The following is a 20,037-nucleotide window of genomic DNA, read 5'->3' on the forward strand; positions in this document are numbered from 1 at the left end:
AAATTCAACTTGCTGTATTTTAATAATGTAAAAGAACTAAAACATTGAGAAGGGATGAGGCATAAGAAGTTACAGTAAGAAAAGAACACCTTTGAAAAGAAAACATGGTAAATTTTTCGTTTTCTTTAATTTCTGTGGAATTACGGAAATGTGAATTCCTTTTGCCTGTTTCAACAGAATTTCCTGTGTGGACTTAGGCTTGTACTTTAAGATGGCAGACAGCCAAAATTAATGTATGGAAAAAATTGTGTATGGAAGGAAGCCCCAGGAGGCCACGCTGTCCCCTGTGCTTAGTCAGCCAGCGTCTTGTCAGGACACAAGCTGCTTGATACACCTGATGCCTGGTGCCTATGGAGGCCAGAAGATGGGGTCAGATTCTCTGCAACTGGACTGACAGATATTTGTAAGGCTCCATGTGGGTGCTGGGAATTGAACTCAGGTCTCCTGAAAAAACAGCCAGTGCTCTTAACCCCTGAGCCTTGTTAATGTAGTTCTGTTTGTTGAGACTCTCCGTGTGTAACAGTTTGGGTATTAGCCCACTGTATCAGTAGCTTACTGAGAACAAGAGACTTTTGGATAGGTCATTAGTTTATTTGCTGTGTTTTATTCCAAACTGAAGAATAATTTCTAACTTCTTTTCAAATTCAGAAATAGAAGAAATCTTTTCTACAGACCTTGTGCCGGGTGATGTCATGATCATTCCATTAAATGGGACAGTCATGCCTTGTGATGCAGTACTTATTAATGGTACTTGCATTGTAAATGAAAGCATGTTAACAGGTAAGTAGAATCACCAGTGTCACGCTTACTATTTATGGTATTAATATTAAGTCGTTTAAACTTTTTCAAAATAATACCATTTACTCATAAATGTGATTGATAGTCATTGTGTGTGTGTGTGTGTGTGTGTGTGTGTGTGTGAGAGAGAGAATACTACTTTCTGAGCTAAAAACTAATGCTAAATCACTATTTTGGTACTGACCATATTCCTAGACTTGTTTCTTGCCACTCCTTAGACATAGGGAAATGCTTTCTAGTAAGAGAAGAGGAAAGAAGTCCTTTCCTGCAGAGATTGCAATGTATTTGCTTCTGTTGTCGTTATGTGAAAAGTGGGAGGAAGATTGTTTAATGTTCTGTAATTGGGAAGAAGTAGACTTTAAGGTAGCTCTACTGGAAATTTACAATCTAGAAGTAGATCTGCCTTCCTTTTAATTTGTGTATTTTTAAATTATAATCTGGCTAGAAATTATTTCCTACATATTTAGAGGTTTAAAACATACAATGTCACACATATTTCTACATTCTTGCTGTCTTTGAAGAGATTTGAATGTTATAGAGAATTAAATGACAAAAAGAAAGAACCTCATATTACTCATTCTTTTTCTTTCTTGCCCAAATTTTCTGTGTTACTGAGATATTTTCTGTCTAGTGGGGATTAAAGATGTCATGACACCACTGGTTACTGATAGTAACAGCACTTCTTAGCTCTGCTTGAGTATGTTTTCTTTGGTGTTTGAAATGTTTTGAAGGTCATTAAAAACAATTTTCAAATAATGGCAGGCATTATTTCTGAAACATGAATCACGTTGGAATTACTGTGGGGAACAGCTTGGTTTTTCTCAGTGAACCAATTGATGGAAAAATTGATTGTACTATGTTGTCCATATACAAAACAGTTATTAACTATTATAAGCAGTACTATTAACATTTCAAATATTTCACTATTTTTTCAGTCTGTATCTGACATTGATTTCTAAGCGCTTTTTTAATATTTGATTTTCTTAACAGGGGAAAGTGTCCCGGTGACAAAGACTAACTTGCCAAATCCTTCAGTGGCTGTCAGAGGAACGGGGGAGGAGCTTTACAGTCCAGAGACACACAAGCGGCACACACTCTTCTGTGGGACGACTGTCATTCAGACCCGGTTCTACACTGGAGAACTCGTGAAAGCCATAGTAGTTCGCACAGGATTTAGTACTTCCAAAGGACAGCTTGTTCGTTCTATACTGTATCCCAAGCCCACTGATTTTAAACTCTATAGAGATGCCTACTTGTTCCTACTGTGTCTTGTGGTGGTGGCTGGCATTGGGTTTATCTACACAATCATCAATAGCATTTTAAATAAGGTATGTAACTTTCCATAGTGTTGGTCCTTAATTATTTCCCATGTGGCTGAAGAAAACTGTGACACTAGTTTCTATTATATTAGAAAGCAAAAACAGATTGGGTGGCCTAGGCAGGAGAATTGGAAGTTCTGGGACAGCCTGGGCTATACAGCAAGACCCTGTCTCAACAACAGAACCTACAAGTATAAAACATTTCCATTACAGCATATAATTCTTCAGAATGTCTGGGACTTTCTGTGATGTAAAGCATGCATCAAAAGCCTTTTCTTATTTGTGGAATAAATTAATATAATATTATACACACACACACACACACACACACACACATATATATATACACCTTGTTTTGTTTATTTAGCTATGTTCTTCTCCTAACTCTGCCTCTTGGGTGCTGGGATTACAGGTGTGCACTACCATTCCTGGCTTACCAAAATTATTTCTAAACACTTGAAAGAGGCCATGCCTGATTGGTTTCTAGCTTCCATGGAGACTGCCCTGGTCCTTGTAGGATGAGATGGTATCAGATAAGGTTTTGTTCTACTTGATTTGAAGGTAGTCATGTGAAGAGTGCAAGCTGTTAAAAATGAGAAAGGTATTTCTAAGAGTAAATAACTTGTCTCCTTTAGCTGCTATTCTGTTAGTATATTTGGATGGCTCACTGAACCTTCCTTCTGTTGGATAAGAATTCCCTACCGGCATTGGGATTTGAACCTAGGGCCTCAAACATGCTAGGTTAGCGTTTATATACCTCAGGCCTTTTTTTTTTTTTTACAAAATCTCTGAATGAAGAAAAAATGGATGTATATACTTATATAAATACAAAAATAGTGTTTATTTTATCATTAAATTAGTAAATTGAATACTGTGAGTTTGACATTTATTTTTATGTTAATTATAGAAAGAAGTTCAGGAAATAATTATTAAGTCTCTTGATATCATTACAATTACTGTGCCACCTGCACTTCCTGCTGCAATGACTGCTGGGATCGTATATGCTCAGAGAAGACTGAAAAAAGTGGGGATTTTCTGTATCAGTCCCCAAAGGATAAATATCTGTGGACAGCTGAACCTTGTTTGCTTTGACAAGGTTGGTTGGCTTCATCATCCTTACTGTGTTTTAAATAATTTTAAATAATTATGTTTATATTTCCTTTATGAATTAATTTGCTCTTATTTTTAATATTTTTGTAGTTTTCCTCTTTCCTAGTTAGTTAGCGTATGCAGATTTTGAAATATTCTTCTCCACTCCTCACCTCTCTTGAAACAGGTTTTCACTATATAGCCCTGGCTGACTTGGAATTCATTGGTGTAGACCAAGCTGGCCTCAAACCCAAGACCTCTGCCTTCCTCTGCCCTCTTGAGTGCTGGGATTAAAAGTGTGCGCCACCATGTCTGGCCCTCTCCTCATTATTTACTTGTTTGTTTGATCTGCATGTGTGTTTTGCCTGCATCTTTGTCTGTATAACACGTTTGTGCAGTGCCCACAGGCTAGAAGAGGGCCCGTGGAGTTACAGACAGGTGTGAGCCAGCATGTAGGTGCTGGGAATTGAACCCAGGTCCTATGGAAGGACAGCCTGTGTTCTTAACTCAGTGAGCCATCTCTCCAGCATCCCCCCCCCCCAACCTTTTTCAGGTAAACATATGCTTGTAGTTCTAGCATCTGGGAAAGTGAGGTAGGATGATAGCTTGAGCCCACAAGTTCTAGGCCATCTGGGCAACATGGACTCTACCTCAATGTCTGATAGTAATAAAATTTAAGATATTGGTGCTGGAGAGATGCTCAGTGTTCAAGAGCACTGACTGCTCTTGCAGAGGACCAGAGAACCCGAGTTTGATTCACAGCATCCATGTGGCACCTCACAACCTTCTGTGACTTCAGTTCCAGGGGATCTGGTACCCTCTTCTGGCCTCCATGGTAACCGAGCATGCACAGGATGAACAGATGTATATGCAGGCAAAACACCCATACACATAAAAACAAATTAAAAAATTTTAAGATATAGTGGCAATAAATAAAACATTACATGGTCCTTTGTATTTTTAGGTAATTCTAAGGTAATAAATAGTCTCTTTGGATATGTATTTACTATGTTTTTTTAATTACTCATAAATACAAGTATTTAATGTTCTATGATTTTATTGAATCCCCAACCATTTTGTTGAAGAAAAGCGGTCATTTTCTTATCTGGGTTTTAACTATTAGCTTCCTTCTGGTGTTTAAATTTTCTTCTTGGCTGCTTGTCTAGTACTCTGTCCTACCATTACACCAGCAGCCCCTGCTTGTTAGTAGGTAGGTAAGTTAACTGGTGTGCATTGTTTACTGTGTCAGCACATGGATAAATACAGTTAACACGAGGAGGTGCCTTCTCGTGCAGGTAATGTTGTACACGGTTCATACCCTGGCAGTATATGAGCTCCCGCCTCCCTCCTTCCTTTCCTCAGGCTCTGTTCCTCTGCATTGTGTATATCTACTTAGTTGTTCTTAGTGTGAGTCTTGGCATTTTATTTTGTTTATTTTTGTTAGGTATTGCCCTTACTTTGTACATGTGTACTTTTTTTTAGACTGGAACTCTTACTGAAGATGGCTTAGATCTGTGGGGAATTCAGCGAGTGGAGAATGCCCGGTAAATATTAGCTAGATTTTTTCTAGATCATTCATTAGTCCAGTTAATTTTTAACATTTTAGCATATTGAGCATTCTAACATAATAGACAAATTTGTACCTGTCACCAAGAATAAATACTTGCTATATATAAACATACACGTGCATGTTTCAGATATCTTTTAAAATTTTGTGTGTGTGTGTGTGTGTGTGTGTGTGTATACGTGCAGGTGTGGGCATATAGTCAGAGCACAGCTTGTAGGTGTGGGTTCCTTTCCTCCCGCATGTGGGGCTAGAACTCAGGTTGTCAGGTCTGTGGGGCAAGCACCTTTACCCCAAGCTGAGCTGTCTTCAGTTGTTTTCCGTTGGCATAGAGAGCAGTGGATTTCTTTGTGGCATTTTTCTCACTTACCCTCTGTCCCATGACTCCCCGTGAGGCCCCTCCTGACACGTGCTTCCTTCTCCCCTGCTTCCCTGTCTCATGTATGACGTGACCCTCTTTCCATCGTTAGATTTCTTCCTCCTCCTCATAGTCCTTTTTCTGGTTTCACATGTTAAACACATGCACATGTGAGCACACACACCCCCACACACAATTTTAAAACTGGACACCTCATATGAGAGAAAGTGCAATTTGTCTTGCTGAGTCTGGCTTATTTTGCTTAACATAATGATTTCCTATTCCATCCATTTTCTTATAAATGTGCCGATGTAAGTTTTCTTTGACTGAATAAGTTTTATTGTGTACCTGTAGAACATTTTTTTATCCATTCATGTGTTGATGGATGTGTGGGTGGTTCCATTTCTTAGCTGTTGTGAATAATGTGAATGATGTGATTAATGCCTTAACAAACATGGGTGTTAAAGTATTTGATTTTCTTTTAACACTGTGTGACTCTGACTGTCCTGGAATTTATTTATATAAACCAGGCTGACCTTTGACTCAGAGATCCTCCTGCCTCTGATGGGATTAGAGGTGTGGGCCACCATGCCTGGCCTGGAAGTGGAAGGATTTCTGTGATATGTTGGATATCCATATCCAAAGCTGGGCTTTGTGGTAATTCTATTTATTTTTTAATTTTTTGAGGAACCTTCATACTGATTTTTGTAGTTGCTGAACAAGTATATATCCCCACCAATAAAGATATTTAAGAGTTCTCTTTTCACATCTTCACCATCATTGGTTGTTTGATTTATTGATGGTAGCCATTCTGTCTGGGTATGAGCTATAATCTCAAATATAGTATAGTTGTGATTTTCATTTCTTTGGTGGCTAAAGATTTTGAACACTTTTTCAAGTATTTATTGGCCAATGGCCCGTAGTTGTTCTTCTGAGAACTGTCTATTTCATTTGCTGATTAATTGATAAAGCGATTTGATATTTTGGTGTTGAATTGTTGTAGTTATTTGTATGTCTGAGGTAGTTGGTAAGTTTTTCCCCTTTCTCTGGGGTGTTTCCTCACTCTGGTGGTGATGGTTTGCTTTGTTCACTTAGGCTGGCCTCTAACTCACAGTCTAGCTGAGATGAGCGAACTCATTCTCCTGCACAGCTGTCTGACCATTAGAATTCTAGGCCGAACACTCCATTTCTCCCGGCACATTTTGTTACTGCTACTGAGAAGCCCCATTCATTCCAGTAATCTTCTCTTAGTTGCTTTGAAATATATTTCAGAAATATTTGCCCTGATCAGTGTGTTATTTTTCTATTTTCCAGGACTCATTTTGTTGCTTTTAAAAACTTTGTTAGTGATTTAACCTAAAGCCTTGTTTTGTGCATGCTGGTCGAGCATTCTGACACTGACCTACATTAGCTGCATTCATTTGCTTCTTGATTCCAAGGATTCATAGTTTTACAACTTCTGGTGCATAGCTTCTTCCCCTTCTTTTATTCCCTTTCCCCGTATGCACTGTTTTCTTTCCATGTGGGAATCCTTAGTGAATGTGCATTTGTTTCTTTCCAGATCTTCTCTCCCATGATGTGTGAGTAATATTTGTGTGTATGGTGCATGTGTGAGTGTGCAAGTGTGTGTACGCTAGCTGATGTACATGCAAAGAGCAGAACACAGGGTGTCTTCCTCCTGCTTCCTACCTTACTGACTTGAGACATGGTCTCTAACTAAACCCAAAGATAACCATTTTAGCCAGGTTGGCTGGGTCATCCCTCTCTTGGGGTCCACCTGCCTCAACTCCCTAATGCTGGGGTTGCAGGGATGGGAAAAATATACCAGTTTTTGTTTGTTTGTTTGTTTGTTTGTTTGTTTGTTTTTTAAATGGGTGCTGGAGATTCAAAGAGCAAGCATTCTTAGCCAGTGAGCCATCTCTTCTAATTCTAATTTTAAAATTCTCCTTTTATTTAATTTATTTTATTTTATTTTTTTGGTTTTTTGAGACAGGGTTTCTCTGTGTAGCTTTGCTTGCGCCTTTCCTGGAGCTCACTTGGTAGCCCAGGCTGGCCTCAAACTCACAGAGATCCGCCTGGCTCTGCCTCCCAAGTGCTGGGATTAAAGGTGTGCGCCACCACCGCCCAGCTAATTCTCCTTTTGAATATTTTTTTCCCCAGTTGTCATGACTTCAATATCCAGCCTCTGGGGTAAACAAAGCAAATGTAATGAGTTGGTTTATAACAGTCTTAGAAGAGTTCCTGGTACCTAGTAAATACTGCATAGCTTGCATGTTTTTGTTTTTGTGTTTGTTCAGTGGCAGGGATGTGTGTTCATGTTGCTGCTGAGGGTCAGGGTCAAGCCTAGGCTTGCTAATGGTGTGACTCTTTACTGCAGAACTGAACCCCAGCCTTCAGTGGGTTTTCCGACAGCAGTCTCTTACTGTCTTACTCTTGTTTGAACTCACTCTGGGAAAGGCTGGCTGAACTCTTGATCCTGTCGCCTTGCCCCTTCTGTGCCTGTATCACTGCACTTAGCATAAAATACGTAATTACAGGTGGAGTTTCATGTATTTCACTGTAATTTTCCGTTTGAACTTGAACTCCTTGGTTCAAGTGCTGGGATTACAGGTCGTCTCCACCACGCCTAGTTTTGATTATTTTTTTTTTAAATTACAAATTTGAAAAGATGTTAGAATATTGGGTTGAGTCTAGAGATTTGCAAACCTAATTCGGTGTGTATTCTCTGTTTAGATTTCTTTTACCAGAAGATAATGTTTGCAGTGAGATATTGGTAAAATCTCAATTTGTTGCTTGCATGGCTACTTGTCATTCACTTACAAAAATTGAAGGCGTGCTTTCTGGTGACCCACTCGATTTGAAAATGTTTGAAGCCATTGGATGGGTAAGTTTGAAACAGCTTCTGTAAAGTAGGCCCGTCTTAAGCACAGCTGAATAGCTGAAGCTATCCGGCGTTTACCTCCTGAGTGTTGGAGTGAGCCCTTAGTCTCTGTTTATGTGGTACTGGGCTGTATCTTTACCAGTAGCTTGTCAGCCTCTCCCCCAAGACTCCATCTCCACCACAGTGCCAAGCCTCGGCTGTTCTCCCCGACCCCCTTCATGTCTTCAAAACAAGCACCACCTAAGTGATTCTAACATAGTACCAACTTTGGGGTGTCAGCATGAGATGCAGCCTTGCCCACCCTGGACTACACCCTGCGGACCCTGAGGGAATAGTCCCAGACGACTCAGTGATTCTGGTCTCTCTTTAATCACTGCTAATTCCTCAGTCCTAGCTGACCAGCATCAGTTGTCCCAGCAAAGGTTTCACTTTCGTGGTTCTGCTCTTTGCTTTTTGTTTGGGGTTTGGTTTTTAGAGACAGGATTTTTCTGTGAAAGAGCTCTGGCTGTTCTGAAACTTACTTTGTAGACCAGGCTGGCTTTGAACTCACAGAGATTTCTCTGCCTCTGCCTCTGGTGTGCTGGGATTAAAGATATGCACCACTTCTGCCAGGTGGTTCTGGGCTTTTGTTAACCACAGCCAATTATTCGGCTCCAGCTGACCAGAACCAGCTTCTTAATTTAAAAATATGACATAAATGGCCAGGACAGAGTTGATTCTTCCCTGCAAATCTTCACAAGCCAGAGCCCCACTGACCACTGAGCTCAGAGCACTCAGTGCCTTTTCTAGCCCAAAGCTCCAAAGTCCTTCCACAGTCCTCTCCAAAACATGGTCAGGGCTGCCATAGCCACACCCCACAACCTGGTATTCATTTCTGTTTTGGTTAAGATTTCTATGGCTGTGGTAAAAAACCATGACCAAAGGCAGTTTAAGGGGAATAGAGTTTATTTGAGCTTACAGTTCCACCTGGCATTCATCATTTAAAGAAGCTGGTGTAGGCAGTCAAAACTGAACTTCCCGGAGGTGGGAACCAAAGCAGAGGCCTTGGAAGAGGGCTGCTTACTGGCTTACTCAGCCTGTTTCTTGTGTTTATAAAAAGCCCTGGCTGTCCTGAAACTCATAGGACTGTGGAAGGACTTTGGAGCTTTGGGCTAGAAAAGACAGAGTGCTCTGAGCTCAGTGGGCAGTGTTGCTCTGGCTTGGGAAGATTCGCAGGGAAGAATCAACTCCATCCTCCACCTCTCTCTTCCTCTCAATCGCTGGGATTAACAGTGTGTGCCCCTACACCTGGCTTTAGTTTGCTTCTTATACCACCTAGGACCACCTACGTAGAGTGGCACCATTTATAGGGTCCAGGTCCTCCCACATCAATCATTAATCAAGGAAATGCCCCACAGGCTAGTCTGATAGGAACATTTTCTTGGTTGTAGTTCGTTCTTTTTAAACTTGACTTAAAACTAGTCTTAGGACATTAAGATACATCCCAATTTCTGAGGTGGTCAGATGTGGGAAAGGACGTTGTGGAATTGTATAAATGTGATTGTTTAAAAAGTTTTCCTCATGTTTTGCATTAATGGATTCCTCCAGTTAGTCAGATTAGCTTAGTTTTCTTCCCTGTGTATTTAGTGTAGACTTTTGCTTGAAGCTGTGTCTAGGTTGGTGGCATGTTCATGCCAGGCACATCATCTGCTGCTGAGCTTCAACCTGTGGCCTAGTTGAAGTTTGTCTTTTTTTTTCTCTCTCTCTTCCCCCTCTGCATTATTGGTGTGTGTGTGTGTGTGTGTGTGTGTGTGTGTGTGTGTGTGTGTGTGTGTGTGTTTGTGTTCGTTCGTGTTCGGTTCTCTTCAACTCTCAGGATCAGAAAGCAAACAATCAGGCCTGCATAGCAAGCATCTTCAACCCTTGTGTCATCTTACCCAGAAACAACTTTTTCAGTAAAGTGGAGAGCTGGAGAGATGGCCCAGTGCTTTTGAGCACTGACTTCTCTTGCATAATATTAGGTTCAATTCTCAGTACCACGTGGCAGATTAGAACTGTCTGTAACTCAGTCCCAGGGATCCTATGTCCTCTCTTTGCCTTCATTGGTATGAGGTACACACATGGTGCACAGGTTACATGTGTAAGTAGAATATCCATACACATAATTTTTTTTAAGTGAAAATCAAGAGGTTCTGACTCTAGTAGCTTAACTAAAGGTGTTTATGATTTCATGGTATGGCTCTCAAATCACATACTGACTAGTACAGCCTATTTTCTACTTAGTGTTCTATTAACCATATCTGAACTCTGTCTAGGCTTGAGAAAAGCTCTCCTGTAGTCCAGGTTGACCTCAAGCTCACTATGTAGCCTAGGCTAGCCTTAAGCTCCTGATTCTTTTGCTTCAATATTCTTGAGTACTGGGATTACAAGTGTATACCTGTGAACACATTTATGTTAGAATAAATATATTTATGTTAATAATTTAGTGTTCACATGTCCTTTGGTAACAATTGCTTTTTTCTTTTCTTTCTTTTTTTTTTTAATGGCCCACTTAAAAATGAAATGAGTATGGGATTTTCTGATTGTTGAGTGTTTTCCTTTTAGATTTTGGAAGAAGCAACAGAAGAAGAAACAGCACTTCATAACCGGATTATGCCCACTGTGGTTCGTCCTTCCAAACACCTGCTTCCAGAGTCTACAGCTGCAGGAAACCAAGAAATGGTGTGATGTCACTTTAACTCTAGTTTGGAAGTACCTCTAGGAGAGGGGGTCGGGTGTCTTAATCCATGCAGATACACATGTTTTAACTGAGCATATCAGAAAGGTTACCCTGATGTGTTCCAGGCACTCTGTAACATGTTGCAATTTAATTCCCAGTGCCCTCTGTCCTTCGCCACTTACACGTGTGATGATAGTCAGTCTTGTTAGTATGCATCCGTATTCCTAGAATTGCATACAAAGAATTTATAAAAAGGCACTCTTAGTAGCTTTACTCTTAGATTAATTTTTAAGTGTTCCTCTCATTTATTTTAGCATTTAATGTGTCAGTATCTTTATGAAAAGAATACTATTTCCCAACTTATCCCCACTCTCCAAACAAGGAACTGAAACCTGGGCCAAATGCTTTCTGCCCGGGTGGTCATACCATGAAGCTACACCATGACAGCATTCCTTTTTCATGGGTGGTGCTGTAGAGGGCCTCTTAGGCTCTGACTTACTCGGAGTTGCTTGTTACTTCCTAAATGTATTTTGTGGATGTTTTAGTTTTTCCAGCTGGTATATATTAATCTGTACTTATTCTCTTGTTTTTAGGAGCTGTTTGAACTTCCAGTAAGTGAAGATGCTTTCTTCTTAGATAAGTACATTTGCTTTTATTCTTAAAGAATACTAAGTCCTTTGTGCCTTTTTTGAAATTAAATAGGCTGTTTATGAGATAGGAATTGTTCGGCAGTTCCCATTTTCTTCTGCTTTACAACGGATGAGTGTGGTTGCAAGGGTTCTAGGTGACAAGAAAATGGACGCCTACATGAAAGGAGCCCCTGAGGTCATTGCCAGTCTTTGTAAACCTGAAACAGGTAAGGGGATGACTAGGCTCTGGGTAAAACTGATGTTTATAGGAACTTACACTAGCAATTCTAAAATTAATTTCCTCTTCTTTTTAAAAGTTCCAGTTGATTTTGATAAAGTTTTAGAAGATTACACCAAACAAGGCTTCCGTGTGATTGCTCTCGCACACAGGAAACTGGAGTCCAAACTGACATGGCACAAAGTACAGCACGTTAGTAGGTAAGGCCGAATGGCTCTCCTACAGCTCCCATAATGCCTCTAAGTCATGTACAGTAATGACATGTGGTTATGGATTTATTAAAGGTTGAATGTGTGAAATGTGTGTATTGTAGCTTTGTTGGTGTTTGAGGTGAAACTATGGGTTTTTTCCCCTTTCATTCGATATTGCTCTTTTTGGTTTGTTTTTCAAGTTTCTTTGTGTAGTCCTGGCTATCTTGGAATTTACTGTGTAGACCAGGCTTGCCTGGAACTCTGCCTGCCTCTGCCTCCCAATGCTGGGATTAAATCATGTACCACCACACCCCACTCTATTGATTTTGTGTGTGTGTGTGTGTGTGTGTGTGTGTGTGTGTGTGTGTGTGTGTGTGTTTATGTGTGTGTGTGTGTGTTCCTGAAATAATTGTTTTCTTTAGAAGTCCGAAAGTACTTGTAGTTTGTGAAATTGTTACCAGATCTGTTTTTTTATTTTGATTTTTAAGTTACCTGTATGTCTGTGGGTTTGCATATGTGAGTGCAGTTTCCATGGATGCCCGAAGTGAGTGTTGATCCCCTTGAGGCAGAGTTACAGGCAGTTGTGATGTCGTCGGTACTGGGAACTGAGTTTGGTTGGGTCCCCCTTTGAAAAGTGGGACTATGTGCTCTTAGCCACTGAAACTCCCTCCAGCCCCTTACCAGATTTTTACTATGTGCCAAGCATGTTCTAGGAGCAGTAAATGAGTCTACTGTTTATTATTCCTAAAGCCACCCAGTGGGAGCCAAAGATAAATTTGGCAGTTAGTATCATGAATCATAGCAGCTGCTGTTCTTTCTCTCCCATTTTGTCGGATGACATTGCTGACAACCTTTTCTTTTCCTGTATAAATACAGCTTTATATTTGACTTAGTTCTTTTTCCTGTGGCTACAATAATAAAGTCCTCTGACAAAGCAATGTAAGGAAGAAAGGATTTCTTTGAGCTCACAGTTCAAGGTGTAGTCATTACGATAGGGCAGGGCAGTCACGGCAGGGGGAGCTTGAAGCATCTATCTAGTTCCATCCCAGTTGGAGACATGAGTGTGTATACATGCTGTTGCTCATCTCTTTTTCTCCATATCTGCAGTCTAGGATCCTAGCCAGAGATTGGTACCACCTACGGTGGGTAGGTCTTCCCACCTGAGCATAATCAACAAGATAACCACCACCCCCCACCCCACCCCACCTCCGCCCACACACACACACACAGACATGCTCAGAGCCCTGTCTCCAGTTGATCCTAAGTTATTGTCAGCTTGACAGCTGTTACCAGCCATCCTGCCCTTCTCTGGTTCTGGACTTAGCCTTTAAGGGCAGTGCTTTTGTTAATATTTCAGGCTGTTTTAGTATTTTGTAAGCAGGAAGGAATATAGTTTGTCCTGATACTTCTGCCTGTTTTGGAGATCTGAACATAAATATACTAAAAAACAAACAAACAGAGCAAGGGGGCTGGAGCTGGGCTCAGAAGTTAGCAGCACTGGCTGCTTTTTCAGAGAGCCTGGGTTTGGTTTCTAGCATATCCATGACCCCAGTACCAGGGGATCCAGCATCTTCGTCTGACTTCTGTGGGCACCAGGCACACCACAGTCATACATGCAGGAAAAGCACATATATACAAAAACCAAAACCTAGTGAACTGATACACAAATCACACTGAAGACCATGGGTATGTCCTCATTCCAGAAAAGGACACATTAGTCTTATAATGTCATTTTTTGCCATTGTCCCCCTTAAAGACTAATTGTTCAATCACCTCTAGTTCTTAAGTCTGTCATATTGAGTGAGCTTTCCGTTCCCTTGAATGGGTGTTTCTTTTGATCAGAGTACCCTATCCCTCCTTGTTAACTTTGTTCTCTTCCTTTAGACCGTCTCTGTGTTTTGCCTTATGGGAACAGATTTTTACCATTCTCTTATTATTTAAACCTTTACATTTTAGAGTTGTTAAGTTCGTTGGAGTGCAAGATAACCATGACATTTGGCATTAGTAAGATCATGACTTAGGAAATCAGCTGAATCCAGAATTGAGAGCCCAATGGGAGACTAACTGGTCAATGCTTACTAACCTGGTACTTTCACATTGTTTCAACTGTGTTTTGAACACAGTCAGATCTCAAGGGTCCCCCTCCCTCTTTCCCCTGCATTGTCTTTACCATTTGTTATGAATTAAGTATTTAAAAGACGGTTAGGTTTCATGGATAACAATTGTTAAGTAATAATAATTCATTATGGTTGAAATTGTCCATATTGTATGTGTGCTTGGGTCTCTGTGTTCGTAGGCCAGAGGTCAGTGGTAGGCATTTTCTCTATTGCATTCCACTTTGGTTTTTGAGGACAGTCAGTCAGTCTCTCACTAAACCTGGAACTCCCCAGTTCACCAGTACTAACTGGCTCGCAAGCTTCAGGGGTCCCCCTGTCTGCTTCCCCAGCACTAGGCTTACAGGTGTGCACTACCAAGCCTGACTTTTTACATGTGTGCTGGGAATTCAGATCAGATCTTCGTGCTTTCGTGGCAAGCACTTTCCTGGCTGAGCTATACCTCATTCCTGTTGTTAATAAATCACTTGGTGATTTCACACCTGAATTTTTAGTTGGAAACTTAAGGCCTTCTTTCCCAGTTGATTAAAACTGTGTCCATGGTATAGTTTTGATAGCTTGAGACTTAGTAGTCAAGACACAGTCACAATTATGTTCTTTGAACAGACTTTGTCACCACGATAATGCTAAAGAATGTTTTTACAAACGTCTATTAGAGAAATGTCTTTATATCTGACCTAGGGATATGCACCAGCATAGCAGATAATCAGTTATTGAAAGAGTAGCATTCTGATAACTCTTGGTTATCACTATTCTAAAAGATACATCTATGCACTGAGCAGATCTCATTGGTACTGCTAGTGGTTATTTTTATCATATTGCTAAGATAAAGGATTGCATTTTGTAGATGAGTAAGACTTAATGAATCCATCGTAGGTATAGCTAATATACTTCTGGTATAGCTCTTGGTGTGCCCTCCTCCCTTAGCATTTAAATATGGCTATATTTCATGAAGGACACAGATTTGTGCTTTTATCCGTTTGTATAAAATACTAGTATGCCTTAGTGGCAGAACCGATTAATGTTTACAAAGATGATCTTTGAATTTCATATCAAGTTAATTTTTATTTCATTATATTAAAACATTGCTTGGAAATTATTTTTGAGATTTAAGTTTTTGGAGATAGTGAACTGGTACATATAAATGTGGTTCATTCAGCATGTTTTAAAGATATTTTAGATTTATGTATTTTAGATTGCTGTCAATCTTCAGTCCAAACTAAACCGTTGTGTATTAATTCTTCAGAGATGCCATTGAAAACAACATGGATTTTATGGGGTTGATTATAATGCAGAACAAATTAAAGCAGGAAACCCCTGCAGTACTTGAAGATTTGCATAAAGCCAACATTCGAACTGTCATGGTCACAGGTGAGTGTGATCTGGAGCTCAAGTTGTGTGTCATTTATATGAACACATTATTTAGTGGCTCTACCATGTATTGTCCTATTTCAACTCTACGTAATTTTCCAAGGTAATAAGATGACCATAATCCTTGCTTTGATTTCTAACAAAACCTGTTTATAGAAAATATAAAGGAGGAACTGAAACATTTTAATTCTGTTCCTTTTGATTCTGTTTCCTGTACCACGAGTTGTACATTGCCTTGTGTGAGTTATCTGTAAATGTTTCTTCTGCTGTAATATAAAATCCTGAGGTATAAGTGCATGCCTTGTTCATTTTGGGGATTGTTTGTAATTTTAATATTGACATATAAATAGAAAGTGATTACCAGGTGTTTGTCAGAATTAAGATTAGAATTTTTAAAATTGCACTTCTCTTCCGTATTATGGGTTTGTATGTATGTATGTATATGTGGACGTCAAGAGAATAGCTTGCAGGAGTCAGTTCCGCTTCCATGTGAGAGCTGGGACTCACCCTTGGGTTACCAGGCTGGCAGCAGAGCTCCTTTTCCAGCTGAGCCATCTTGTGGGGCCTCTTTATTCTCGGTCTGTTCTGCCAGCCATCGGCACTGTAGGAGATGCCTAGTACTCGTTCCTCACATCCATGTTTCCTGTTCAACCTTAATGTGTTTTAAATATTTCGGAAAATTAGGTGATAACATGTTGACAGCTGTCTCTGTGGCCAGAGACTGTGGGATGATTCTACCTCAGGATAAAGTTATTATTGCTGAAGCATTACCTCCAAAGGATGGGAAAGTGGCCAAGATCAATTGGCATTATGCAGACTCCCTGACACAGTGTAGTGAATCGTCAGCAATTGACTCAGAGGTAAGATTTATATTGTCTTTTTAAATTTGCTTATTTGAATTTAGTCAGGAAAAAAAGATGGTACAGGAAAACCCAATATTAATAAAAACTAAATGAAAATAGACTTAAGGACTATCACTCCAGAGATTCTGATGCATTAGCATAAGAATCTGAATGTTTAAATTTTTATATTTAGTCAAAATTGAGAACCATAGTTTGAAAGTGTAAGAATCCCAAATACCCGGTTTAATCATAATCAGTAGTAAACGATCCAGGTAGTCCGTAAAAATGCAATTCTTGGTCTGGTGCACGCCTTTAATCCCAGCATTCAGGAAGGCAGAGGCAGGCAGATATCTATAAGTTTGAGGTCAGCCTGGTCTACAGAGTGAGTTCCAGGATAGCCAGAGCTACACAGAGAAACCCTGTCTAGAAAAAAACAAAAACAAAAAAAACAGTTCTCAGATCACTTCAAAGTGAAGCTGATCTTGTCTTCACCTCTTTAGTGATGAGATTATAGGTGTACTGCCTATAATCATAGTTTTTCTTTCTTTTTTTTAAAAATGAAGATTCTAGGTAACCTTAATATTGATTTTTCCTTTTTGAATAAATGGGTTTTTTTTTGTTTTTGTTTTGTTGTTGTTGTTGTTGTTGTTGTCATTGTTGGTTTGTGTGTGTGTGTTTGCTTTTGTTTTCTTTCAAGACAGGTTTTCTCTGTGTAGCCCTGGCTGTCCTGGGACTCCCTCTGTAGACCAGGCTGGCCTTGAACTCAGAGATCTGACTGCCTCTGCCTCCTGAGTGCTGGGATTAAAGGTGTGTGGCACCCCCCAGCAAATTCTAAGATTTTAATGATATGTATAATGTATAACATGAAAGAATCCAATCGTGGGATAAATATATTGAGCATAAGAACTATTTTTCTTCGTATGACTGCCTGAATATTGCTCTGAATGTCTCATCTACAGGATATTCCGATTAAACTTGCCCGTGATAGCTTAGAGGATCTTCAGTTTACTCGCTTTCATTTTGCAATGAATGGAAAGTCATTTTCAGTGATACTGGAACATTTTCAAGACCTTGTTCCTAAGGTAAGTAGTACTGTGAACTCATGGATGGTTTCATGAGCTTACCGTGAATGGCATTTTAACGATTTGTGTACGTTTTCTAGTTGATGCTGCACGGCACCGTGTTTGCGCGAATGGCGCCGGATCAGAAGACACAACTGGTAGAAGCATTGCAGAATGTAGAGTACGTAGTCATGGGCTTCCACGGTTTCTTGGTCATCCCCCCCATGAATTGTAATTTCATTTTCAAATTCGGAATAGTAATTCATATTTCTTATGTATAAGTTTAGCATCCTTAATCCAAAAAAATCTGAAATGCTTCAAAATCTGAAACTTTTTAAGTGTCAGAATAGAATTCGAAGCAAACATTCCAAAATATGAAAAACTCCAAAAATCTGAAATACTTCTTATAACAGATGAGATGTGATGTGTGTGTGTGTGTGTGTGTGTGTGTGTGTGTGTGTGTGTGTGCGCGCGCGTGCGTGCATGCGTGCGTGTGTGCGTGCGAGCGAGTGTGAAGAATTGATACCTATAAGATAGGTAAGAACTTTATGGGTTTTGCTTTTGTTTTTTTTTTTTTTCAAGACAGGGTTTCTCCGTGTTGTTTTGGTGCCTGTCCTGGATCTCGTTCTGTAGACCAGGCTGGCCTTGAACTCACAGAGATCCCCCTGCCTCTGCCTCCCGAGTGCTGGGGTTAAAGGTGTGCACCACCACTGCCCGGCGAACTTGATGTTTTTAAAACAAGCTCACCTGCATGTTTGGCTAGCTGAAGTAAATATCCACAGTGCTTTCTTAAGGTTATACCTACACAAAGATCATTAATTTGGTGTTCTTTCCATTGAAGTTCATGTATGTGCTTATAGTTTGTTATAAGCAAGCCCCACTCACTCCCGGTTCCCTCCAAACCCCCATCTCTCCTTCCACTTCTCCCTCCTAGGCTCATTGGGTTCTTTCTTCCTTTCTTCAACCTACTCAGTCCACTTAGTGCTACTTGTATATGTGTGGCTGTATAGTGAACGAAGTGACTTTATAATTTGACTTTTGGGGTATTTTTGTTTTGAGGGCAGTGTCTTAGCTAGCCTTGAACTCTTGATCCTCCCAAGTTCTGGGTTCATAGGTTCACACAAATGCACTTGGTTCCTGGCTCTGGAGTTTTAGTAACCAGTAATGTTTGAACTTTCTAAGGGAGAAGTCTTCACTCATAACACAAGTGTGTTCCACCGTATACAGGCTGAAGCCTTTTGCTCCACAGGTCAGGAAATCAAGACACCAGAACCATTTGTTCATGTACACACAGAAATAAGTTGCTCAGCTCCTTCTGGTTTTAGCCCAGTGTGCTGTCAGTAGACTGTCCTGTCTGGGATCGTCTAGTGTGTGAACTCATTATCCGTTAGCTCTCTGTGACTCTGTGCTGGAGAACCCACTGCTTTATATGTGAATTGTAATAAAATCTTAACCTTTTTTTCTTTAGTTACTTTGTTGGGATGTGCGGTGATGGTGCAAATGATTGTGGTGTAAGTAAAGTTTTTCTGGGTTTTCATTGTGATTCTTTTTTAGCCTGAGTTATAGTCACAAAATTTAATCAGTTTTCTTGAAACAATTAGGCTTTGAAGAGGGCACATGGTGGTATTTCCTTGTCTGAGCTTGAAGCTTCTGTGGCATCTCCCTTTACTTCTAAGACACCTAGTATTTCCTGCGTGCCAAACCTCATCAGGTAATGGAGATTGGGATCTTTCTTTCTCTCTCTATTTTTCTCCCCCCACCCCTTTTGTGTTTTTTTTTTGTTTGTTTGTTTGTTTGTTTTTTGTTTTGAGGAGACCTTAATAAAAGGCCTATGTGTTTTGCCTGTGTGGAAGTCTGCACACCGCTACCATGTGTGTGCTTGATGTCCAAGCAGACCAGAAAAAGAGCATCTGGACCCCTGGAACTAGGGTCCGGCAGCTGTGAGTTGCCATGTGGGTGCTGGAATCAAACACTGGATCCTCTGGAAGAACAGCCAGTGCTCTTAACTGCTAAACCATCTCTCCAGCCCCCTTAGCCCGCGTGCACACCCTTAGCACCTGCTCTGTGTTTTGAGATGGGATCCCACTTTGTGTACTGGCTGGCCAGGAATTCACTATGTAGCCTGAATGGCCTTGAACTTGTATGATCCTCCATTCTCAGCCTCCCCAGTAGCTATGAATGAATACAGATGTGAGGGCTAGCATTCTGGCTTGAGGTTTTATAATTTTGTTCTAGCTTGTACTTAAAATATAATAGGGTAAATTATCATAAAGTGCAATATAAACTTGTTAAAATGTTCAGCAGTGTATTTGACCTATAACAGATTGCTGCTTTTTGTGTGGTGGCATAATTTTTTTGGTATCCCAGAACTTCATTGTAGCTGTGAATGTTGATGTTCGTCTGTCATGGAATTGTGTTTTGAAGGACAAGCTTAAGGAGCTGTTGATCTCATGCCAACATTTCTATTCGCAGGGAAGGCCGTGCTGCTTTAATGACGTCTTTCTGTGTGTTTAAATTCATGGCATTATACAGCATCATACAGTACTTCAGTGTTACTCTCCTGTATTCTGTGAGTACCAGTACTGCACACACATGGTCTTAATGGTCAGGCACCAAAGGTATTGGGCATGTGTCATTGATCTTGAATACATTGATTGAACCTGAAACTTACGAAGTGTGTATAAAATTACCGTGTATTAATGGAGTTGAATAGCAGTGCCATTAATTTGGGGTGCATGTTTGTTCCTTAAAGCCTGCACCCATGGCTACAGCTTTGTGGGGAAGAAATGCTGATTTTGTTCTTTTTAGTCTGTAGTACAGATTGGTTTTGTTTGTGTTGGACAGGATTTCATGTTTGTAGGCTAGTCTCAAATTCATTATGTGG

At 40.2% G+C, this 20,037-nt stretch overlaps 1 protein-coding gene across 1 annotated transcript in view; it reads left to right on the plus strand.

Moving 5' to 3' along the window:
- Atp13a3 (ATPase 13A3) overlaps positions 1–20,037 on the plus strand; it is an 86,616-nt gene that overhangs the window by 37,998 nt on the left and 28,581 nt on the right. The window contains 16 exon segments of the mRNA XM_028861218.2: positions 649–780; positions 1,789–2,126; positions 3,025–3,213; positions 4,689–4,750; positions 7,862–8,012; positions 10,593–10,709; positions 11,301–11,318; positions 11,410–11,563; positions 11,654–11,774; positions 15,126–15,250; positions 15,935–16,110; positions 17,052–17,174; positions 17,255–17,334; positions 18,622–18,664; positions 18,755–18,864; positions 19,626–19,722. Coding sequence (XP_028717051.1) covers positions 649–780; positions 1,789–2,126; positions 3,025–3,213; positions 4,689–4,750; positions 7,862–8,012; positions 10,593–10,709; positions 11,301–11,318; positions 11,410–11,563; positions 11,654–11,774; positions 15,126–15,250; positions 15,935–16,110; positions 17,052–17,174; positions 17,255–17,334; positions 18,622–18,664; positions 18,755–18,864; positions 19,626–19,722 — 2,036 coding nt within the window.

Source organism: Peromyscus leucopus, chromosome 12 (genome assembly GCF_004664715.2).
Source record: "Peromyscus leucopus breed LL Stock chromosome 12, UCI_PerLeu_2.1, whole genome shotgun sequence".
NCBI classification, from domain to species: Eukaryota; Metazoa; Chordata; class Mammalia; order Rodentia; family Cricetidae; genus Peromyscus; species Peromyscus leucopus.